The sequence below is a fragment of the Pan troglodytes genome, chromosome 2, assembly GCF_028858775.2.
Source record: "Pan troglodytes isolate AG18354 chromosome 2, NHGRI_mPanTro3-v2.0_pri, whole genome shotgun sequence".
Taxonomy (NCBI): Eukaryota; Metazoa; Chordata; class Mammalia; order Primates; family Hominidae; genus Pan; species Pan troglodytes.
In genome coordinates, this window is record NC_086015.1 from 103,849,199 (window position 1) to 103,874,783 (window position 25,585).

General features: G+C 39.2%; 1 protein-coding gene across 7 annotated transcripts in view; it reads left to right on the forward strand.

The window, feature by feature from the left end:
* Positions 1-25,585, forward strand: part of TMEM45A (transmembrane protein 45A) — an 84,664-nt gene that overhangs the window by 38,288 nt on the left and 20,791 nt on the right. For 4 of the 7 annotated variants that reach the window (XM_009445960.5, XM_009445958.5, XM_063805151.1 and 1 more), the window contains 1 exon segment: positions 24,116-24,308. In XM_009445960.5, the coding sequence (XP_009444235.1) occupies positions 24,119-24,308 (190 nt within the window). In that variant the 5' untranslated portion in view covers positions 24,116-24,118. 7 annotated transcript variants of the gene reach the window in all.

Here is a 25,585-nt window from a genome sequence, read left to right on the forward strand (position 1 = left end):
ATTTGATCCATAATATTTTAGTATATATCTTTATAAAATAAAGATTCTTTAAAAAATGTATATGGAATACTATTAGGACCCATATGAAATTAAACATCCTGAATTATTTTTGTTTGAATTAGGATCCAGATAAAGCCCATACATTGCAATTACAGATATGACTCAGAAGTCTCTTTTGATCTGTGGATTTGTTCTTTATCTCTTTTTTGTTTTTCTTTAAGTTCATCTGTTGCAGAAACTATTTTGTCCTGTAGAATTTTGCATCATCTGGATTTTACTGATTGCATTCCCATGATATAATTTAAATGTTCCTTTGTCCCTGTGTGTCCCATAAATTAGTAATTATATAAATAGTTTGCATCACACCCAGGCTTTTTTTTTTCTGCAAAAATACATTGGGTGTATCTTGTTGAGTTGTCTCTCTTTCAGATGTCAGCAGCCTTTGATTAACATTGTTTGACTCTATTAATTTATTAGGGTATGTAAAATTCTAAATTTGATCATTTCTTCTTGCATTTATGCATTGAAATATTTCTGTAAAGAGTAATTTGCCCTCATTAATTATTTCATTATAGTTTTTCCTAATTATTTATCTCAGCGTTTCCCAAATTGGGACTGATAAACTCCTGGAAATGTGCTGACATGTTCTTTTGTGTGTGTCTGCGTGAGTGTATGTGTGTGTGTGTGTGCATGGTCTGCAAGCTTTCTATTATAATAATATAACTCAGCATTTTTATCTCAATAATGATTGAGAAACATTATAAGTATATCTGGATCACCTAGGTGATCATCTATTGAAGTTAAATCAATGAACTCAGAGCTGGAGTTTGCTTTTGTATTTAGGATCATGAGGATAGCAAGCAGCACTGCTTTAATTATCAAGGGTTAAGGAAGAAAGAAGATGGGCTTAATATGCCAAGTCACTTTTCAGTGGCTATTAGCTTGAATAGAGAATCAACTAGAGCAATTGAATTACTATCATGATGGTAGTAAGCAGCACTGCTTTAATTATCAAGGGTTAAGGAAGAGAGAAGATGGGCTTAATATGCCAAATAACTTTTCAGTAGTTATTAGCTTGAATAGAGAATTGAATAGAGATTTATGCCCCAATTTGGGGCATACAGTAATTACATATTCTGTACCAAAAAGATGATACTTTGTAGCCGTCAGTACCATAATGATGCTGGCGATTTATTTTAGCAAAAATCATTTTTTGTTATATTTGAGATGCATTCATTTATTTGATTTTTGCTGGGTTTGTAGTTTTGCTTAATTTGTAAATTTGTTTCATTTTTACAGTTGTCCATGTAAATACTTCTACTATTTAAGAAAGTTTATAATAGAAGTGATTTGGGCCAACATACTGACTCTGAAAGAATAATTTTTTTCCTTTTTTGAAGATCTTCACATTACTCAAGTTTGAGAAGTGCTGCTTTATCCCATTCTTGCTTTCATAGGACTATTAGCAAGTCTCACATTCAGCATAATTTGTCCTGTTAAGGAGTGATCTCTGCTCAGAGTACTTGGAGTCAAATGGTGTGTGCCTACAGATCAACACCCTGGAACACTCAGAGAAAAAGAGCTGTATTTATGAAAAGGTATTTTGGTGCCTCCTGCTCTCCCCGACATCATGTTAAACCAGAGAACAGAAGCACTTGGCTCCTTCTGCATCTTTGGCTGGTTCCTTGTAAGGCCTGATAACTGGAGAGTCTTAGGCTGTACCTACACATTACTGTAACAACTTTTTGGAAAGATAAAAACCAGAACAAAAGTCATCTACAGCAGGCTTTTCCGGCTTTAATGTACTTAACAGATCTTTTAAAAATGCAGATTCTGAGCTCTGACTCTCTCAGGTGATGCGGCCGGCCCATATGCCATTCGTTGAGTAACCTGAGTCTAAACAACCAACTGCTTTGTCTTTATGCCATGATCGTTTTATTTTCCTAGGATAATTCATAGAAAGCTGTCAGTACAGTATTTGATACAGAGCCAGCATTTGATAATTGTTCATTGTTCTTGTTATGGTTGTTATAGTTGTTACGGTGAGTTTCTGAGGCATGGAGATGGGTGGAAATGATGAAAGAGAAGATGGGAGTTTAGAGATTGACAGGCCTGAATTAAGATCCCAGCTTTGCCATTTGTAAGCTGTTTGACCTGGGCAAGTTTTTCAGCCTTTCTAAGTCTCTCTCTTGTCAAATGTTAAATGGGGAGAAAAATAGTACCTCAAGGAATCAAGAGGATGCTATGCAGCTCCTAGAGAGATGGGTATTTGATAAATGCCATTTTTCTTCCTTTGTTCCTTTTTGGACATAGACTTGGGGCTCAGTCTTGGTTCTGTGGCAACATTATTGTGAGTTGCATTATAATCCCTATGAAATGCAGCTCTTTCTCATTATCTTTAAAGTGAGGATAATAATTATGATGATTAAATTAATGGGTGCATGTAAAATGTCTTGGTACATAATAGGAGCCCAGTCATTACTGGCCTCTCTCTCCCCTCCCTTCCTTCACTTAGCGATGCAGTTGGCGAGGTCAACCAAGCTTAGGCACAGCTTTAAGATAGGGGACCCACGGTTTCAATTTCAGTTGACTAGAATAATCTGGAGATCTTACAAAAGAAAAAAAAAAAAGATTCCCAGGCCTTACCCCAAGAGACTCTGATTTAATAGGTTCTGGGTTGGGATCAGATACCGTGCATATTTTTAATGGTTCTCCCAGATGTTTTGCATAGGCATCCAGGCTGAGAATCACGGCTCTAGTAGACAGCTAAGCCTTGATCACTATCAGATGGCTCTTAGCATTCCTCACGTCTGCACAGCACAGCACACCACACCTTTTCCACCCCCAGCTCCAGCCTTTCTGATTGTTTCTTCCTACACACTCCTGTTTTTGTGCGCTCCCATGAGAAGGCTGCAACTTTGCCCTTCCCTTGGCACACTGGGGTGAGCACTTCTGGAACCCATCACAACCAGGCAGGGCAGGGGAGCCTGAGCTCAGCATGCCTCCCAGCCCCACCCTTCACACTGAGACACACAGAAATCCCTTTGGGTTCCTGCCTGAGGAAGAAGACACCCCTCTGGAGAGCTTTGAGGCATTTGAAGGAGAAACAAATCTATGACATGAGGCAGTGCCTACTGTGTGGCAAGAACTTTACTTGTATGATGTCTGCTTATCCTCAGCTTTATGAGGTAGTTTTATTGATATTGTCATTCTCATTTTATAGAAGAAATTGAGGCAAAGTTAAATAGCATGCCCAATGTCAAGCACACAGTGGTCTTTGTATTAGAGTAGTCTGATTCTAGAATCTGGGGGTCTTAAAAAAATGACGCCTGGGTCCACTCAGACTAATTGAAGGAGAGTCTCTAGAGATTGGGCCCTATATACTGGTATTTTTTATGAGCTGTTCAAGCCAAATGTGAGACCTGGACAACACTTTGCTCTTCTGTCTCCCAGGCTGACTTGGAACCGGAGTCTGTAGAGATTCCTTTTACTCCTGTTCTCTTCTTCCCCTCTTCTGTTGGCGATTTAAAAATTTTTTTGTTTTCATGCTTGTTAGAGATCCTCGGTCTGACTGTCATTCCTAAGAGGGTTGTGATAAGCTGAATAATGGCCTTCAGAGATGTCCATATTTTATTTTCTGGAAACAGATAATATGTTACCTGACGCAGTCAAAAGGATTTTGCAGACATGATTAAAGTTCAGGATTTGGGGCTGGAGAGATTACCCTGGATTATTCAGGTAGGCCCAGTGGTTCTCATAAGGAGGGAGGCAGGAGGATCGGACTCAGAAGAAGGAGATGTGGCAAAAGGAGAAGGGGTCAGAGTCAGTGAGAGAGATTTGAAGATGCCATGCTGCTGGCTTTGAAGATGGAGGAAGAGGCCTGGAACCCAGGAACACAGGAGGTATCTAGAAGCTGGAAAAGGCAAGGAAAGGGATTCTCCCCTGCAGCCCCGAGAGGGAACGTGGCCCTGCCAGCACCTTGATTCTCCATCTGTGAGACCCATTTCAGACTTCTGACCTCTAGAACTGTAAGATAATAAACTCGAGTTGTAATTAGTGGTAATTTGTTAGACCAGCAGTGGGAAATTAAACCAGGGGTATTTGGTGCTGTAGAAAGTGCACTGTCCTCCAGCACCCCAGAGAACTGGATTCCATTTCTGCACTCTACCATTCACTGGCTGTGAATAATTCTGGCAAGCCACCAGATGTCTTTAAGATAAGCTGTTTCTTCTGGGAATTAGAGCCAAGAAACCAGATGTCCTTGAGGGCAGGACTGGGCTGATGACCTCACACACCTCACAGATGCACTCCCTGCCATAGCCTTGATTCTTCTGCTCAGCTCAGCTCTGCACTTCCCAATAGGAACCACTGTTCTCACCCCCTCAAACTGAGCCTGAGCTCTCTATCACGTTGTCCTGGGTTATTTTACCACTGGCTGAAATTATTTTGTGTGTTAACTTGTCACAGGCACTTGCTAAAATCAGGAGGCACTATTTCCTTGGCTGGGCCTTTTTTTTTTTTTTTTTTTTTTTGAGATGGAGTCTCACTCTGTCTCCCAGGCTGGAGTACAGTGGTGCAATCTCGGTTCACTACAACGTCCACTTCCCGGGTTCAAAGGATTCTCCTGCCTCAGCCTTCCGAGTAGCTGGGATTACAGGTACCATGCCTGGCTAATTTTTGTATTTTTAGTAGAGATGGGGTTTCGCCATGTTGGCCAGGCTGGTTTTGAATGGCTGGGCCTATTTTTTTAAGAAATTAATTAAAAATTAACAATGAACTATAAATTTCCCAACACCAAGAGACTGAGAGACCAGAGTTATTCTGTTGGCTTTTCCCCTCCACTCCAGTCAAAATTGCACAATGTTTTGATATCACCTCATTGGCTTCAGACTCTGCTTATGTGATTTATTTGTTTTTCACAAACTTCTCCCTGCCCTACTTCCAGTATTTGAGGGTAGACATGGGGCATTATGTCTAATTGGCCAGCTCTTTCAAAAAGGGGAGATATTCTAGACCTTTGTATGACTGTACCTAGTGCAAATATAATTGGTAGTGATGACATCCAATCATAAGTCCTTGGCCTCATATATGCATATTTAATACTAAGTCTCTTTATCCTTAGTAGTAATATTAAACCGCAAACTTGAGTGACTTGTGTGTGAAAGTTTTCTCATGGGAATTGTGCAAACTTCATTTTTTCCAAATGATGTTCTGTTTGTTCTATTAGTTGCTGTACCTTATCTTTTGAAAAAAGTGAACATGATCTTGGTTGTACTTAGTTGGATAAAATAGTTAACAGCTAAGTTTGTTACATTCTTTTTGCCTAAGAGAAAAGGGGAAAAAAAGTCTTGACGTTAAGGGGATTTCACCAAGGTTCTCCTAGACCAATGTTTCTTAACTAGTGACAAGAGTGAGAATTTGCCCCCCAGGTGACATTTATCAATATCCATAGATATTTTTGGTTGTCACATCTAGGGGGAAGGTACTGCCAGCATCTCGTAGTTAGAAGCCAAGGAGGCTACTAAACATCCTACAATGCACAGAACCCCTCACCCTGCCCCTGCACCAAGGAAGTAAAGAATTATCTGATCTTCGATGTCAATAGTGCCATTGTTGAGAAATTCCATCCTGGATCAGTGTTGCTCAAACTTTAATGTGCATCTGAGTCACTTGGGGATCTGGTTAAAAAAGATTCTGATTTGGTAGGTCTAGGTGGCCCATGAGAGTCTGTATTTCCAACCAGCTCCCACTTGGTGTAGCCACTGCTGGTGTGAGTGCCACAATTTGAGTTTAAATGTCCTAGAATTCTTGTTTCTTATCTGTCTTCCTACACTAAAAGATAAGTTCCATGAGAACAAAGACCTTGTCTATGTCCTGTCCGCAATGGCTAGAACTATAACTGGCATATCATAGTTGTTTAATAAATATTTGTTGAAAGCATGAATGGATCCATGGAGGAATTAAGAAATGAATAAATAAGCAGACAGGCAGGAGCACTGCTTATTCTCACACGTACCTCTGAAGAACCTTAGAGGCACTTATTCTTAAAAAAACTGAATTTCCTCTCAACAAAGCCAGAAATTCACCAACAGCTTTGCCCAGGGCATGACAGTCTTCCTCAGGTTAAAAATGGTCTCCTTTCTCTGATGTCTCACATTGTCCCTTCTGATGCAGTTCCACTGGATAGATGGTTGGGCTGATAATAGTGGGAAAAACCAAAGGCCCAAACCCTGGCCCCACACCCCAGCCTGTCCCAAGGTGAAAGGCCTAGATTCAATCATATTTGTTTGTATTTTGGCAGTAGGGGGAAGGAGGAAGTGGGGATTTTTTTTGAGATGGAGTTTTGCTGTTGTCGCCCAGGCCGGAGTGCAATGGCACGATCTCGGCTCACTACAACTTCCGCCTTCCAGGTTCAAGTGATTCTACTGCCTCAGCCTCCTGAGTAGCTGGGATTACGGGCACCCCACAACCACGCCTGGCTAATTTTTGTATTTTTAGTGGAGACGGGGTTTCACCATGTTGGCTAGGTTGGTCTCAAACTCCTGACCTCCGGTGATCCGTCCAGCTTGGCCTCCCAAAGTGCTGGGATTACAGGCATGAGCCACCATGCCTGGCCAGAATAGGTTTTTAAAGGAAAATGAGGTTAGATTGAATTTCATGGTGTAACCTCTGGGGGAAAGACGTCTTCTAGTGGGCAACAGGGAGCTGAGGGGTGGGGAGAACCGGATGCTGGTATAGTTTGTACACCTGTGAGCTTTGGGAACTCAGAGATCTATTAGCCTCAGTTGGCAAATCATTTCCTTGTTTTTGCTCTCTGGGCCTCCATTGATTGCCCTTGTCTTCCACCTTCCGCACACAAGGAAATCCAAACAAAGCCATTTTGGAATCCTATCTAGGAGTGGCTTTCCTTCCCAAGGTGGTCCCTGTGCTCTTGTAGAGAATTTGCTCAGAACCCAAAATACGCTCCAGTGTCCTCCTGAGAATTGGTTGTGTTGGGCAGAAGACAGAAAGGAGAGAGAAGAGCAGGATGACAGGAAGAGGAGTAAAGAAGAGGCAAAGAAGGCGAGGCCATAAGAACAGGGCCACAGGGCATTCTCTGTAGATTGGCCCAGGAGATAGCCAAACGTTCACACAGGTGTCATTGTCACAGAGCTCTTGACGATAGCAACTCTCTCCTTTAGAAGCTGTGATGCGAGTGAATGTGTCAGCCCTGCTGATTCAGGTGTGGTCACTGCATTTTGACTGTACATTGTTTTGTAAACTTGTCAGGCCCACTGGGTGCCTGTGACTGCGCTGAACCAAAGAGAAACAGAGAAACAGCTTTCTCGTCTGGGTTGGGAGCCAGTAGAGTAATACCGGGTTTGGGAGTCCTGCCTTTGAAGCAGTTCATCAACACTGAAGAATGTTCTGCATCTTTCCTGGGACCTATAAGGGATTCAAGTTTGCTATAAGGAAAGGTCAATAGAGAGTGAGATTTGTTTGTCATCAGAATGGGTTATTAAAGCACTTGGAGGAATTTACCTTTCTGGATGTCTTCAAATAGAAACTAGATTCTTGTATTATGGGATGGTTTAAGGGCTCTCAGAGGCAGAGAGATGTATATCCCTATCATATCCCATCTTTGCTCAAAAATATTCTATTGCTTCTTATTGTTCATAGGATAAAGTTTAAATTTCTGAAACTGGCATTCAGGGTCTTCTATTATTTGGCTCTAAACCTTTCCTAGGTATTTCTTTTTTAAAAGATAAGTTAAACACAAAACAAAACAAACAGAAAGCAGCAAACTAGGAATAGAGAACTTTCTCAACTTGATACAGAATATCTACACAAAACCTACAGCCAACATCATACTTTAGTGGTGAGAAACTAGGTGTTTTCCCCTTAAGACTGGGAACAGCACAAAATGTCCCGTGTCATCACTCCTATGCCACATCCTACTGGATGTCTTAGCTAATGCAGTAATATGATAAAAGGGAATAAAAAGTATACAGACTGGGAAGGGAGAAAGAAAACTCTCTTTGTTCACAGATGGCATAATTGTTCATGTAGAAAATCCCAAAGAATCAACAATAGCAGCAAAACCCTTCCTGGAACGAAGTGATTTTTAGCAATGTTTTAGGTGACAAGATTAATATATAAAAGTTAACAAAAAGATATAAAATTAAAAAAATATAAAAGTCAAATGCTTTCCTATATGCCAACAATGAACAACTGGAATTCAAAATTAAAAATACAACATCATTTACATTAGCACCGAAAAGGAAAAGATTTAGATATAAATTTAACAAAATATATATGAGATCTATATGAGGAAAACCATAAACCTCTTATGCAAAAAATCAAAGATCTAAATAAATGGAGAAATATTCTATTCTGTTTATGAACAGGAAGGCTCAATATTGTTAAGATGTCATTTCTTCCCAACTTGATCTATAGATTCAATGCAATCCCAGTCAAAATCCCAGCAAGTTACTTTGTGGATATTAAACTGATTCTAAAGTTTATATGGACAGACAAAGGACCCAGAATACGCCAACATGATATTCAAAGAGAACAGAATCGTAGTACTGATACTACCTGACTTCAAAACTTATTTTAAAGCTTCAGTGATCAAGAAAGTATGGTGTTGGTGAAAGAACAGACAAATAGGTGAATAGAAGAGAATAGATAGCCCAGAAATTTACCCACATAATACAGTCAGCTGATCTTTGACAAAGGGGCAAAGGCAATTCAGTAGTGAAAAAATAAGTCTTTTTAACAGATGGAGCTGAACAACTGTATGCCCACAGTATTAGGGTTCTCCAGAGAAACAGAACCCAATAGGATATGTATATGCATATGCATATTTATATGTATATGTATACGTATATGTATATGTATATGTGGGGAACCATTATGGGAATGGACTCACACAATTATGGAGGCCTAAGTCTGAAGGCCTGATAACTGGAAGGCCTGCTGGTATAAGCCTCAGTGTCCAAAGCCCTGAGGACCAGGAGCTCCTATGTCCAAGGGCAGGAGAAGACGGATGCCTCAGCTCAAGAAGAGACAGTGAATTCACCCTTATTCTACCTTTTTGTTCTATTCACGCCCTCCATGGATTGAATGATGCCCACCCAGGCAATCTTCTTTACTTAGTCTACCAATTCAAATGCCAATCTCTTCTGGAAATGCCCTCTCAGACACACTCAGAAATCATGTTTTACCTGCTGCCTGTGCATTTCTTAGCCCAGTCAAATTGACACATAAAATTAACCACCAAATCTACATGCAGAAAAATGAATCCAGACATAGACCTTACCTTTTTCATAAACATTAACTCAAAATGGATTATATACCTAAATGTAAAATGCAAAAGTGTAAAACTTCTAGAAGATAACAGAGGAAAATCTAGTTGCTCTTGGGTGTGGAAAAGGGTTTTAAAATAATATATCAAGAGGACAATCCATGAAAGAAAAAATATAAAAGTTAGATTTCATTAAAATTTAAAACTTCTGTTTTTTCATTCTCTTAATGGTGTCTTTCACCATTTTGAGTTAATTTTTATGAAAAAAGAAAGGTCTATGTCTAGATTCATTGTTTGAATATTAATGGTGAAAGACACCATCAAGAGAATGAAAAGACAAACCACAGACTGGGGAAAATATTTGCAAAACATAAATCTGATAAAAGACACATATCTAAACAATATAAATGGCTCTTGAAACCCAATGACATGAAAACAACTCAATTAAAAAGTGATCTGAACAGACTTCTTATCAAAGAAGGCATACAGATAGCAAACGAGCATATTAAAAGATGCCCATCATCATATGTCATCAGGGAATTGCAAATTAAAACAACAGTGAGATACTACTATACACCTATCAGGAACGCTAAAATCCAAAATACTGACACCACAAAATGTTGATGAGAATGCAGAGAAACAAGAACTCTCATTCATTGCTAGTCGGAATGCAACATGGTACAGCTAGTTTAGAAGACAGTTTGGCAGTGTCTTACAAAGATAACATACAATTATCTAGGAGCACCATACAATTCAGAATTGTGCTCCTAGTATTTATTCAAATGAATTGATAACTAATGTCCATACAAAAACCTGCACATAAATATGAATAGCAGCTTTATTCACAATTGTCAACGATGCACAAAGATATCCTTCCATATGTCTTTTTGGAGAACAATTTATTTTCTTTTGGGTATATACCCAGTAATGGAATTGCTGGGTCAAATGTTAGTTCTAAGTTCTTTGGGAAATCTCCAAATGCTTTCCACAGGAACTGAACTAATTTACATTCCCACCAGCAGTGTACAAGTGTTCCCTTTTCTACAAAGCCTTGCCAGCATCTGTTGTTTATTTGACTTTAGTAATAGTCCCTCTGACTGGTATGAGATGGTATCTCATTATGGTTTTGATTTGGATATCTCTGATGATTAGTGATGTGGAACATTTTTTCATATGTCTGTTGGCCACTTGTATGTCTTCTTTTGAGAAGTGTCTGTTCATGTCTTTTGCCCACTTTTTAATGGGGTTATTTGTTTTTTGCTCATTCGATTGTTTAAGTTCCTTGTAGATTCTGGGTGTTAGACCTTTGTTGACTGAATAGTTTGTGAAAATTTGCTCCCATTCTATAGGTTGCCTGTTTACTCTGTTGGTAGTTTATTTTGCTCTGCAGAAGATCTTTAGTTTAATTAGGTCCCACTTGTTGACTTTTGTTTTTGTCGCAATTGTTTTTGGGGACTTAGTCAAAAATCCTTTATGAAGGCCAATGTCCAGAATGGTGCTTCATAGGCTTTCTTCTAGGATTCTTATAGTTTAAGGTCTTACATTTAAATCTTTAATCCATCTTGAGTCAATTGTTTTCTTTTTCTTTTCTTTTCTTTCCTTTTTTTTTTTTTTTTTTTTTTTTTTTTTTTGAGACAGGGTCTCACTCCTGTCACCCAGGCTGGAGTTTGATGGCACGATCATGACTCACTGCCGCCTCACCTTCCTGGGATGAGGTGATCCTCCCACTTCAGCTTCCTGTGTAGCTGGTGCTATAGGCAAGTGCCACCATGCCCAGCTAACTTTTTATATTTTTAGTAGAGACAGGGTTTTGCCATGTTGCCCAGGCTGGTCTTGAACTCCTGGGCTCGAGCAGTCTGCCCACCTAGGCCTCCCAAAGTGGAGTTAATTTTTGTATGTAGTGAAAGCTAGGGGTCAAGGTTCATTCTTCTGCATATGGCTAGCCAGCTATCCCAGCACCTTTGTTGAACTGGGAGTCCTTTCCCCTTATAAGTCCTTTCCCCTTAGCTTATTTTTGTTGACTTTGTCAAAGATTAGATGACTGTACATGCATGGTTTTATTTCTGTGTTCTCTATTTTGTTCCATCGGTCTATGTGTCTGTTTTTATACTAGCATATGCTGTTTTGGTTACTGTAGTCTTATAGTAAAGTTTGAAGTTGGTCAGATAATGTGATGCCTCTGGCTTTGTTCTTTTTGCTTAGGATTGCTTTGGCTATTTGGGTTCTTTTTTGATTCCATATGAATTTCAGAATATTATTTGTTAATTCTGTAAAAAATGACCTTGGTAGCTTGATAGGAATAGCATTGAATCTGTAGATTGCTTTGGGCAGTATGGCCATTTTAATGATATTGATTCTTCCAATCTATGAACATGGAATGTTTTTCCATTTGTTTATGTCATCTATGATTTCGTAGACATATGAATACTAGAAGGATCGTAGAAGAAAACCTAGGAAACACCATTCTGGATGTTGGCTTTGGGAAAGGATTTATGACTAAGTCCCCAAAAGAAATTGCAACAAAAACAAAAATCAATAAGTGGAACCTAATTAAACTAAAGATCTTCTGCAGAGCAAAATAAACTATCAGCAGAGTAAACAGGCAACCCACAGAACGGGAGCAAATTTTCACGAACTATTCAGTCAACAAACATCTCCAAAAAGACACACGCACTCACACGTTCATCACAGCACCATTCACAATAGCAAAAACATGGAACCAAGTGAGGTGCTCACTGGATTGGATAAAGAATTTGTGGTACATTTACATCATGGAATACTATGCAACCATAAAAAGGAATGAAAATCATGTTCTTTGCAGCAACATGGTTGCAGCTGGACCCATTATCCTAGGTGAATTAACATAGGTACAATAAATCAAATACCACATGTTGTCACTTATAAGTGGGAGCTAAACATTGGTAATACATGGGCATACAGATGACAATAATAGGCACTGGGGACTACTAGAGGAGGAAGGGAGGGAGGGGACAAAGGTTGAAAAACTTACTGTTGGGTACTATGCTTAGTACATGGGTGATGGAATCATTCATACTCCAAACCTCAGCATGATGCACTATACCCAGGTAACAAAGCTCCACATGTATCCACTGAATCATATATCCACTAAAATAAAAATGGAAAAATAAAAACAGTACATAAATTGCATCAAAGTTTACCACTGTTTTGCAATTTGCATTTCTCACTGAACCTAATGGTTTCAAAATTCATTCCTGTTTGTAAATATAGATATACTTCTTTTATTCAAAAATCTTTTACTGGTAGTATTATATTCTGTTGTATATATATTACATCATATTATTTATTCATTTCTCTATTGATGGATGTTCAGATTATTTCCAACTTTATGTTACTACAACCAGTTGTAGTAATGAACTTTTTTTGACATATACAAGAGAGCATGTATAGGAATTTTGGGAGAGTACACACTACACATCGAATTGCTGGAATGTGTCATATGTGCATTTTCAACTATCCTAGCTACTGCCAAATTCTTGGCAAAGTGTAATAGTAATGCCATTTTGCACTTTTAGTAGTGTATGAGTGTTCTTGTTTCCTCATGCCCTCACCAACACTTGATATAATAGATTTTTTAAATTTTGCAATAAAATAGATGAAAAATACCTGTTTTTAATTTGGTTTTCTTTGCTTTTAGTGAATCAAGTATCTTTTCATGTGATTATTGGACAATTAGTGTTTTGCCTTGTGTTGAATTGTCTATTCTTATTTTTTACCCATGGGGGAGCAGTTTTTCTTTTTCAAATTGATTCCTAATTAAAAAATTACATTCCCTAGTACTCATCCTTTGTCATTTACATTTATTTCAAATATTTTTTTCTGTCTGTCATGTATTTGAAAACTTTATTTATGGTACCATTGTGGGAGAGGCATAGGGCCAAGGATGGGTATGAATCCCGTTTCCGTTACTTATCACCTGCAGAACCTTGGATATTTTAGTTAATCTCTAACTGTATCTCAGTTTCTTCATCTGTAAAATGGGGGCGATAGTATTACCTATTTCAGAGGTTTGTTTTGAAGATTAAAGGAGTTAAGATGAAGAGCACTTACATAAATGAAAAGTGGTACACAGAAAGCAGTCAATAACTGTTAGCTAATATTTGGACATATAGAAGTTTTAAGTGGTTTTTTTTTTGCTATTATACAAGGTAGATTTATTTTTTTTGCTTTTGTACATGATAAAAGTTTGATTCCATCTCACATAAAATAAGATATGCAGGGATGGAGTGGTGGATCCACAGTCTTCAGGAATAAGCCTCTTTTAGGTGCACTGCTCCTATCCCCTAGATGTGAGTCTTATCTGCATAATCTGGGATAATTGCCAAAGCATTAACCATCATAACCATGTTCCAGCCTTCCAGAGAAGGAAGGGCAGAAGTGATTTTTCTTCCCTTCTTTTCAATCAGCTTTACTGAAGTGTAGTTTACATGCAATAAAGTTCACATCTTTTAAGAGTATAATTTGATGAGTTTGGGCAAATGTATATGGTTGTCTAATTATTGTCACGATCAATATATAGAATATGTCCATCACCTTGAAAAGTTCCCTAATGCCCTTTGCAGTCAATTCTATTCCCTTTACCTGGAGGCAACCACTGATCTGCTTTCTATCACTACAGTTTTCTCTATATTAGAATTTCATATAAATGGAACTGTGCAGTAAGTACCCTTTAGTGTCTGTTTTGTTTCATGTAACATAATGCTTTTGAGTTTAATTCGGGTTTTTGCATGTATCAGAAATTTGTCCCTTTTTATTGTGGAGATGTATCATAGTTTGTTCATCCATTCACATGTCAATGGGTTATTTCCAGGTTTGGGTTATTATAAATAAAGCTACTGTGAGGATCCATGTACAAGTCTTTGTGTGGACATCGTTTTCATTTCTCTTGGGTAAATACCTAGTGAGGATTGCTGGGTCAAATGGTAAGTGTATGTTTAATGTTATAAAAAGTGACAAGCTGCTTTCCTATGGGGCTGTTCTATTTGTGTTTCCACCTGCAGTGTATAAGAGTTCTAGCTGGTCCACATCCATACCAACACTTGGAATTGTCAGTCTTTTAAAATTTAGCCATTCTAGTGAGTGTGTATTGGTTTTTATTATTTTAATTAGCATATCCCAAATGACTAATGATCTCGAACATCTTTTCATGTTTGCCATTTGTATACAGAAGTTTTAAGTTTTGATGTGGTCAACTTCCTCAGTCTTTTTCTTCATTGTTTTGCTTTTTGTATCTTGTTAAAAATTTTTTTCTTATCCCAAGGACATAAGGATGTCTTCAAATATTTTCTTCTAAAAAGTTTTAAAGTTGGAATTTCATAACTAGGTCTTTAATACACTTAGAATTTATTTTTGAATCTGATGTGAGTAGGGAATCTAGTTTAATTTTTATCCGTGAATAGAAACTCAGTTCTAAAAACATTAATAATTTTTCCATGGATTGGTAATTTATATTGTCATTTGTATCACTCACCAGCTTCTCATATATGTATAGTTTCTAGCTATATTTTTCATTATCTCCTACCCCAGTGACTACAATGTCTCCTGTATGTTCCTTCCAATGTGAGTTTATTTATGCTCTTCCTTATGTCTAGGGTGACTCCTTTTTGTTCTACCTTTCGAAATCCACTCATTGCTCAAGGTCTAGCTCAGATGACCTTTAAAGTTCTTCCCAAATCCAGTCATATGCCTCTCTCCCTCCCTTGAATTAAATGAAGGGGCTCAGCACACGTATAGCATTTTATTCCTCTACTATAAATCTTAGCCTATCTTTTTGGAATCACAGTCACTTCTGTGTCTGTCTTCTTTGTTCTGCCAGACTGTAAGCCCTTTCATGTTTTTGTGGTAACTGCCAGACTGTAAGCCCTTTAGTGTTTTTGTGGTAGGCAGAACAGTGTTCCTACCTGCCTATGTCCTAATTCCTGGAACTTGTGAATATATTGCCTTACTTGGCAAAAGGGACTTTGCATATGTGATTAAATTAATGACATACAGTGAAGAGATTATCCTGGATTATTCTGGTGGACTCAGTCTAATCACATGAGTTCTCAAAATTAGAACCTTTACCAGATAAATTCAGAGTCAGAGGAATCCATGGTTAGGAAGTGGTCAGAGATGGAACATTACTGGTTTTGAAAATGGAGGGAGGGGGGGCTATGAGCCAAGGAATGGAGGTGGCTTCTAAGAGCTGGAAAAGGGAAAGACATGTATTCTCCCTTACAGCCTCTTCAATGGGACATAGCAGCAGCCTAGGTGGCACCTTGGTTTTAGGGATAGGCATGTAGGGGCAGCTTTGCTGACACCTTGATAGCCCAGTGAGATCTGTGTTGAATATCTGACCCATAGAACGGTAATATAATAAATGTGTGTTGTTTCAATGTACTAATTTTGCAGTAGTTTGTTACAGCAGCAATAGAAAACTGATATATTTGCTCACCATAGAGTCCCCTGTAACTTGAAGCAGATCCTTAGATACAAAGTGATAAATCATTGCTCACTGAGTTGAATTGTGAAGCAACGTGTACCTTGGAACTACAGAATGACAACTTTATGTTCTTACTACATCATTAATGATCAGTGTGATGCTTATCACTAGCATCTAGACCTTTGTCAATCCATGACAAATGAATGACAAAGACCAGTTCTCCTTATCGTTAGCAGTCCTGTGCCCTCTGACTTTGACTACAGTGGTGGTAAGTAAATACTGTTGGCTCTGTGCAAAGCTTTACCTCCTTAACATGTGCTGGCAGCTCAGTGGTAGAAAGGAACAGAAGGAGATGCCTTTTTCCCTATGTTATTTAACCTACTCAAAGGTACTTGACTGAGACCCTTTGATGGGGCCATTGAAAAGTCTTTTCTAGTCTTTGTTCTTAGGTAAGGGATTTGGAGTCAGACATACAAGGACTTTGAAATCCTGGCTCTGGTCTTCGTTAACTCTGTGACATAGAGTAGGTCACTAAATACCTTGGAGCTTTGGTTTTCTTATATCTATGGCAGAGATAATAATACAGTTGACCCTTGAACAATGCAGGGGTTAGGGGTCTGGCCACCCCTTGCAGTAAAAAATCCAAGTATAGATTTTTACTTCCCCCAAACTTGACTGGAAGCCTTTTATAAACAGCCAATTAACACATGTTTCATATGTTATGAAATGTAGCTTCATTATATACTGTATTTTTTTTCTTTTTTTTGAGTCAGAGTCTTGCTCTGTTGCCCAGGCTGGAGTGCAGTGGTACGATCTTGGCTCACTGCAACCTCCGCCTTCCAGGTTCAAGGGATTTTCCTGCCTCAGCCTCCTGAGTAGCTGGGATTACAGGCGTGTGTCATCACGCTGGGCTAATTTTTGTATTTTTAGTAGAGATGGGGTTTCACCATGTTGGTCAGGCTGGTCTCAAACTCCTGACCTCATGTTCTGCGTGCCTCAGCCTCCCAAAGTGCTGGGATTACAGGTGTAAGCCACTGCATCTGGCCTATGTACTGTATTCTTACAATAAAGTAAGCTAGAGAAAAGAAAATGTTATGAAGAAAATCATAAGGAAGATAAAATATATTTACTATTCATTAAGTGGAAGTGGATCATCATAAAGGTCTTCATCCTTATCATCTTTATGTTGAATAGGCTGAAGAGGAGGAGGAGGAGGAAAAGGAGGGGTTGATCTTTCTTGCTGTCTTGGGGGTGGCAGAGGCAGAAGAAAACCCATGTATAAGTGAACCAACCCAGTTCAAGCCCATATTGTTCATAGGTCAACTGTATTTCCTTGAGTTGTTTTAATGATAAACAGATGTATGTATGTAAAGTTATTAGTATACAATAGGTGTTCAATGAATGCCTTCCTTCCCATCACAGGTGCATCACTACTGACAAACAATCCAGACTTCTATTTACTTTGAAGAGTTAGTTACAAGCAGGTGATGCCATATGACATTTGTTCTTAGTTTTTGTTTTTGTGTTTTATTTTTAAAGACATAAGTTTTTGGATTGCCTCATCCTTTCTTATATTTCCAAGTTTAGGGTTCTTGTCATTTTAGATGTTTGGTTAAGAATAGCTGATGTTCCGTGGATGGTTTTAGTTATTTAAACATTGAGAGGGGTTGGTAGTGGGAACAATAGGCAGAGGTACAGAAGAGATCAAAATAAGATAAAATAAATAAGGTAATAGCACTCTAGAGTGGTTATTTTCTTCTGACAGAGCTTTATTATCATTCTGGCTTTGGGAGCAGCTGCTGAGACACTCATCTCTGGTCACATGCTAAGCCTAATATGAATGAACACGTCCGGGCTTATGACACTGACAAGAGACAAATGGCCTCTGGAGTACAGAGATGGGGAAGTTGGATTTAAATCTCAGTATCTTGATGCTACTCTATTTGTCTCCACATGCTCATTCAAATAGCATTCCTGTGTCTTGGCACTATCATCTGCAAAAAGAAGAGACACTCATCCTCTTATTTGGAAGGCTGGGCTTGCTAAGCTGAGAGAGAATGAGAAGCTCTCTTGCAGATCAGAGCTCTCACTTCTTTCTTGATTTCACCTAACTGCTTTCCACTGTTGAGAAGCTTCCTTTCCACTGTCCCCTGGTCACTGCGGGCTCCTCCTCTACAGCACTACTTTAGAACGACCTCCTCCATCAGGCACCTTCTTAGACAAAGTCCTCTCCCCCTCTTACACATGCCAGTCATCTTAACACCTCCATAGAACTTGTAATTAGTTTGTTCCTTAGGGACATATTTTAGCATTTCTGTTTTTTGTGGTTTGTTCAGTCTATCATACACTTTCTGTTGTGAGCAGGGGCTGTGTCTATTCTGCAGTGGGTGCCTCAAGCGCCTGAAGTGTCCCTGTATAATGCAAGTGATGATTAGAAGAGCATCCCAAATGCTTTGCGCTGCACTGTTGACCTACAGCAGTTTTCTTTCGTCATTTTTCTTATTCCTATAACTTCGGTTTTGGCCATGACTTCAACCCTGTGGCGATCTCTTTCTTGAGGCGCTGTGTGTTAGAAAATGGGTTATCTTTGGCCGGGCATGCTGGCTCATGCCTGTAATCCCAGCACTTTGGGAGGCCAAGGTGGGCGGATCACCTGAGGTCAGGAGTTGGAGACCAGCCTGGCCAACATGGTAAAACCCCATGTCTACTAAAAATACAAAAATTAGCTGGTATGTTGGCATGCGCCTGTAATACCAGCTACTCAGGAGGCTGAGGCAGGAGAATCACTTCAACCCGGGAGGTGGAGGTTGCAGTGAGCTGAGATTGCCCCACTGCACTCCAGCCTGGGCAACAGAGTGAGATCCTGTCTCAAAAAACAAAAAAACAAAAAAACAAAAAAACAAACAAACAAAAAAAACCAAAACCAAACAAACAAAAACAACCAAAACGAAAATGGATTATCTTCTTATGCCTTACAGAACATGATCTATTATGTTATTGCTGCTCTAACCATTCCCTTTGTCTTCTGTCTGTCTCCATGGCCTGCAAGAGTGGCAATATCCTTCACTGGCCTTGGTTCTCAGAGCAGGTGGCACATGACTGAGGCTAGTGGCCTGGTAGGTGGGATGGCAAGGTGAGTCACATCCAGAACTGCCCTCTGGCACAATGTTTGGACAGGGAGGCTGGAGGTTCCAAAGGGTGTGTTCTCTGGGTTTAAATGCATTGTAACCTAGTCTGAAGGTTTATCTGCTCATGCTAGAAAGATAGGAGCACATTGGTTTAATCTCAAAGGAGGAAGAGTGGGCAGTTTTAGATTTAGGGCCACTCAGCATCTGCTTTTCCCTCTTGAGTCTAGAGCCATTATAAATCCTTAAGAGAAGAGAATTGAGTTGGACTTGACATTGAGGAAAGTGTGAAGGTAAGGATACTTTAAGAAGACTCATTCAAAACCAATGAAATTTGCAGGAGAAAGTGCTGGTACAGAATGATGGAGAATGAAATTTTAAAGCTACATATTTTTGTATCCACATAGTATGTGGATACAATTTGAGTATTAAGACAAATAGAGCAAAGCTGTTCAGATTTGTTTAGTGTATTGGAATTTACAAATGTATTTTGAAGTATGAGTCACTAATGAAGACTTAGGAATACTTCATTTTGGTGGTGGCGCAAGATGAAATTTTAAGTTTTTTGTCATAATGGTATTCATTTTATATTGAATTTAGCTATTCAATTAGAATTCCACCAAGCAAACCATTGCATCTCTTTTTCTGGGTTATTTTGAGTTGTTTTCCCTTTCTGTGTATAGACCTAGTCTGTGGTTTGTGTGGCTAACACCTGGGAATTAACACCTAGCACCTGAGTTAGATCTTGGGCTCTGCCCAATATTATCTCTTAAGGGATAGAGTTTTAAAATGTTTCCCTTCTGCATGGTGAGTGAGTCTGTGTTTACGCCGGGGGGTGGTCCGCAAAAAGTAGGGTAATGGGGATACCAGGAGGGGTTTCTTGTTTTCAGGCCAGAGGGTAATGCTTGGTATCATTAGAAGTGGAGGGCTTCTTTGGATGGGGGAGGAGGAAGAATTTTTAGGATGAATCACACTGGAAACCAATGATGAAATCTTGCAGTCCGTCTTTTTAGGCCTGGGTGAACTGCTTTTTTTTTTTTTTTTTTTTTTTTTGAGACGGAGTCTCCCTCTGTCGCCCAGGCTGGAGTGCAGTGGCGGGATCTCGGCTGACTGCAAGCTCCGCCTCCCGGGTTCACGCCATTCTCCTGCCTCAGCCTCCCGAGTAGCTGGGACTACAGGTAGCCACCACCACACCCAGAGACTTTTTTGTATTTTTAGTGGAGACGGGGTTTCGCCGTGTCAGCCAGGATGGTCTCGATCTCCTGACCTCGTGATCCGCCGGTGTTGGCCTCCCAAAGTGCTGGGATTACAGGCGTGAGCCACTGCGCCCGGCCGAACTGCTTTTCTTAGGAGGTTGTAAGTGGTAGGATCAGGTAGGAGGGTCCGGAGGAAGGACCTTCATGTTTCCTGCCCTGGCATTTTCCCTGGGGTTGCTGCTGGCTGCTTGCATGTTCTCTTTGGTGGGCGAGGAAAGCCCCGTGGTCTCCTTCAAACGAGAATGTCTGCTTTTGTGTTTAAATCTGATCAAACTCTGTGCTACTTTACTTGGCTTTTACAAGGAATAAGTTGCACCTGAAGGCAACAGTAAAGCAGGGAACAAGAGATTTACAGATAATTGTTTCTAGGAGATGAGAGTGAAGTAATGTTTGAGGATATGGACAATGTTTTCTTTCACAATGAAAATGAAATAAGATGAATGATGTTTTTATTGCCAGGAGTAACTGTATCTGTTGGGTTCCTTAGCCAGACAAATGTTAACAACCCTTATACTTTGACTTCATTTTGTTTGGATCTTTAAACAGAAAGATTGGAACCATCAGATTGTTTCAGATTAAAAGGCTGAAGACACAGGAGTTGTATAACTGAAGTAGGAAGGAGGACTCCTTTCTTTCCCCACTTTGATCAGCTCATATTCTTCTTCACAAACCCTCCACTATTCCCCATTGCCTCCTTATTACATCCTGATGGATGTGCTGAGATATACTGATCCTCTCAGCTTTGGGGGCAGCAGGAGCCTCTTAGCTTGTCATAGGGGTGGGTCAGGAGGGCTATTTGGCCTAGAGCTGTACATTCAGGGAAGGCCTGGATTTTAAAATTTCATCATATCTATGACATAGGCAATATGTTTGCTTGTATGTTTAAAGAATTTATTAGGTAATTCTAAATATTTAAAAGCAACCAAAATTTTTGTGACTGTGTTTTGGCATTTTCTTTCTTTTTTAATATACTAACAGCCTTAAAAAAAAAAGTGGAGAAGGCCCAGGCATCTAACCTCTGAGGTGCCCCCATAGTCAGTTGCACAGGCTTTCATAATATGGTAATGGTCATAGAGGCTATTGAGGAGGACAGACCTTCAATAACTAATCATGCAAAGAAGTCACTAATGTGAGGACTGGGTGCCTTGAAAGGGTGTAATAGAGACCCTCCCCTATTTGGGCCATCAGGAAGGATTTCTCCAAGCAGGTGAAATTGAAGGGCCCCCTTCCCCTTCCCCTAGAGGGGATCAATGTTAGGCAACAGAGGTGATAAATCTCAATTACCGATTGTTTTTTAAGGAAAGAGCCAAACTCTAGGATGATGTTCATATTTTGGGTTTGGGCAAAGGGGTGAATTGGCAATGTTGTTAACCAAACTAGGTAACCAGGGATTCTTTTAGGATAACTAAAATTATTTTCTGGCGGTAGGTGGGTTGATAAGATGATTAGTTCAGTTTTGGGGTATGTTGAGTGTGAGTGGCCTTTGAGACATCAGAGTAGAGATGTTTTGCAAATATATGATCTTGTGTTATAAGAAGAGCTTAGTAACTCCTTGTAAATTTAGAACCTCATAGTATGTAAGGCAGTGGATAGCCAGTGGGGAATAGAAAGAAGAATGGATGTATGGCCTCTGCTTTCAAGGAGTTTATTCTCTAATTGCAGTCAAGGAGTTCAATAACCACAGATTATCCCAGTAACCCTCTAAGACAATAGCAAGAGAAATGTCTTGGGCACTACATCAATGATTGCCAAATGAATTGTATCAATGTTTCTTGATTTTCTATATCCATCTTAGTATCTAAGTAAAATTGTTCATTTGGTTTTACTTTTGTTTTACTCTGGTAGTTAGAGGTAGGTTGAAGATAGCATGAGCTTATTTAACAGTACTGTGGGTTATTTGCTTTGGAGTAATTCATTTTAAATTTATGATGTAGGTACTGTTATTTGTCCCATTTTACAGAAGAGAAAACTGCGGCACTGAGGGGTTAAGTAACTTGCCCAAAGTTATGTAACTAACAAATTATAAAGTTGGTATTCGGACTTAGATAATCCAAATTCAAAGCCCCTTCCCCTAATTTTTAATCCTATTTTTTTAACTAAATATGTTCCCTATCATTTAAGTTATTTGAAAACCTTATTTTCAGTGGCTGCGTAATTTATTTGACATTCTCCTAGTGCTTGTATTTCCATTTATATTTGCAAGATAAATCCCTGCAAGTGGGCTTCCTGTACTAAGAAATATAAAATGTTTAAGACTTCTTAAACCAAATACAACCCATTTTCAGAAAAGTTCAAAAAATTTGCAGTCTGTATATACTTTTCAATCCCATATAGAAGTTTTCTCGATCCCATATGATTGCCTAAACCAAAACAGAACTCAGCAACACTGTGATAAAGGTGGTGGTTCAGATAATAAATCAAATACTTTTAGGGCAGGAAAGAACTCCAGGTTTCATCTAGGCCTGCCTCCTTCTTTTATTAATTAAGATCCAAGGCTTAGAAAGGTTAAGAAACATGACGCAAACACACCATTACAGGTATAGTTAGGACAAGGACCTGCACATAGCACTATGTGATATATTGAGTCTGAGACTCTTGGATGGTTTGGACGATTCAATGGTGTCCTGAAATGACTGCCTGGGGTCGCCACTGAGATATAAGAGACTTTTAGTGTTTGGGTCAGCTTCCAGGTTTCCCCCTGAGTTTCACAGTTGTATCAGAGGGATGGAAGTAACTCAAAAGGGTCTGTCTTGAACTGAGCAGCCCATTATCACCTAGAGATAAAATAAATCTGCTGGGCCAGGGGAAATCCTGAAATCTCCTTTCATGAGTTTCCTTGGACCTGGCCTAGTGTCAGATCCACAAGGGTGATTCTGGACTCTCTTTTCATTATTCTGTTGATGGTATATGTTTCAACAAAGGGCTACTCACGTAATTAAAAACTCACATAATTCTTTTTTTTTTTTTTAATAGCAGGGACCAAAAATGGAGGGTATTACTGTTTATTAACCAGAAGTGACTCCACTATGTGGCAATAATGTAAACAAAGTTTGCAATTTGATTTGGCTTGATATCTGGCTAGGTGGGGCTAAGGTGTTTTAACAGTAAATCTCAAAGTTTCATTGCCTTAGCACAATAAGGGATTGTTTCTTACAAAATCTGAAGCAGGCTGGTTGATCACCTTCTGGGTTGCAGATATGCCACACCAAGTTTGCCCAGGCAAGAGAAGAGAGAGGTAAAGGAGTTGTGTAGACTGCTAACTGACCCAGCTTGGAAAGTGACATGTGCTAGTTCAGCTTATAGTGTATTAGCCAGAACTAAAAACATGGGCCCAATCTAACTGGAGGGAGAGGCTGGGAAAGAGTGGAGAGCAGCACACAGATATTTGATGAACACTAATTGTTTCTTCCATACACTTGATGCTTGATATTTTGAAATTATCAACCTAAAAGAATGTGTAGGCAATTTCACGTCATTTCAAGTTTTAAACATAAAGATAAAACTTTCATATCACTTTCCTTCAGATAGGCTTGAAGGGCCACTGTATGGCGAAGTATATACTGTGGATGTGAAGAAATCCTTTTCATTTCTGTGTTAAAAATAATGGAACTTTTGCTTAATATTTGTGAGATTTGGGCAAGTGGTCTAACCTCTCTAAATGAGGATCCCTAAAGAAAAAGGGGTAACAATGCTTCATTCATGGGTATGTTGCGTAAATTAGGTTGAAGACTGAACATAAAACACTTGACACAGTGCAGAGTACATGGTAAGTATTCAACAAATGTGAGTTTTTATTTTGTTTTTATTGGTATTATGATATTGTACTGGTATTTACTAGTATGCACAGTAATGTAGGATCCTCAGAATCATCCTCAGTGATGTATCCATAATAATCAGAAGACAGTGTACTTTATGGAAACAAGTGATGTTTTGTCCAGATTCTGGCAATGAAATGTCTTTTACTTTCTGTGTGTTCTTATATTTGTAGATCATGGGGAATTTCAGAGGTCATGCCCTCCCTGGAACCTTCTTTTTTATTATTGGTCTTTGGTGGTGTACAAAGAGTATTCTCAAGTATATCTGCAAAAAGCAAAAGCGAACCTGCTATCTTGGTTCCAAAACATTATTCTATCGATTGGAAATTTTGGAGGGAATTACAATAGTTGGCATGGCTTTAACTGGTGAGTGGACCATTCTGTGTTCTATTTTTACCTTTTAGGTGTTTTCATTCTTTTAAAGAATTGGTTGGAGCTTCTGAAATAATTTTATATCGATTGTTCTGATCTCTGAAAGAATAAACCCTATCAAAAACCATTTTGCAAATGATATGAAATTAATCAAGTTATTATGGAAAAGCTTCAGTAATAAATAATTTCTGATAGGCTGTAGAAGACTTTAGCCTTCTGCACTCATCTTTTTTTCTTGGTTCCTAAATTGGAGAAAGAGATTAGGCCAGATGACTTCTAAGGCCTTTCCACTGAATCTTCCATATGAAGATTCAATGAAAATGTTCTGTGTTCTTGAGAGTTCCACTCTAGCCTCTCCATTATAAAAGATAAAATTTCCAGTTTTCCCATTAGATTTCTTCATGCTTTATTCATGGCAACAGGTCTTTGCTATGGCATCAAATTACACAGTAACATTTCCAAAGAGGGAAATTTCCTTGCCAAATTCTATAGATTAACAAATAAGGCAGTATCTGTAGGAAAGTTTAACTGTTTGCATACCAGACTAGATCGTCTGCTGTATCTGTCTGGGCTTTCTTTTTTCCTTTTTTTCTTTTGAGATGGAGTCTCGGTCTATTGGCCAGGCTGGAGTGCAGTGGCATTATCTTGGCTCACTGCAACCTCTGCCTCTGGGGTTCAAGCAGTTGTGCCTCAGCTCCCAAGTAGCTAGGATTACAAGCACCTACCACCACACCCGGCTAATTTTTGTATGTTTAGTAGAGATGGGGTTCCACCATGTTGGCCAGGCTGGTTGCGAACTCCTGACCTCCAGTGATCTGCCTGCCTCAGCCTCCCGAAGTGTTGGGATTACAGGTGTGAGCCACTGTGCCCAGTCCTGTCTGGGCTTTCTCAGTTATCATAATTGGAGAAAAGCTGAACTCTTTAGCATTTTTATCTGGTACCAAGCACAATCCCCTATTTTATGGCAGCTACCCAAAGATGTAGTATTTAAGAAGGAAGTAATCTATCTCCATAGGAGTTGTCTCCCAAATTCAAATCTCCAAATAATTCAGGATATATCTCAGTCATTAGATTGGAATAGGCAGTGGAACTAAGATCATTGGCATTGAAGATCTGAAATAGCTGTTTGATTCAATTGGCTATCTTTGACTAAAACTATTTATTTGAACCAGCATCTGAACCTCCAAAAGAAGCCTAAAGTGCCAGTGCTCAGCTGTTAGGGAACAGCTCAGAGAGAAGAATTAATGTCAAAAGAGGACATTAGATTGGAA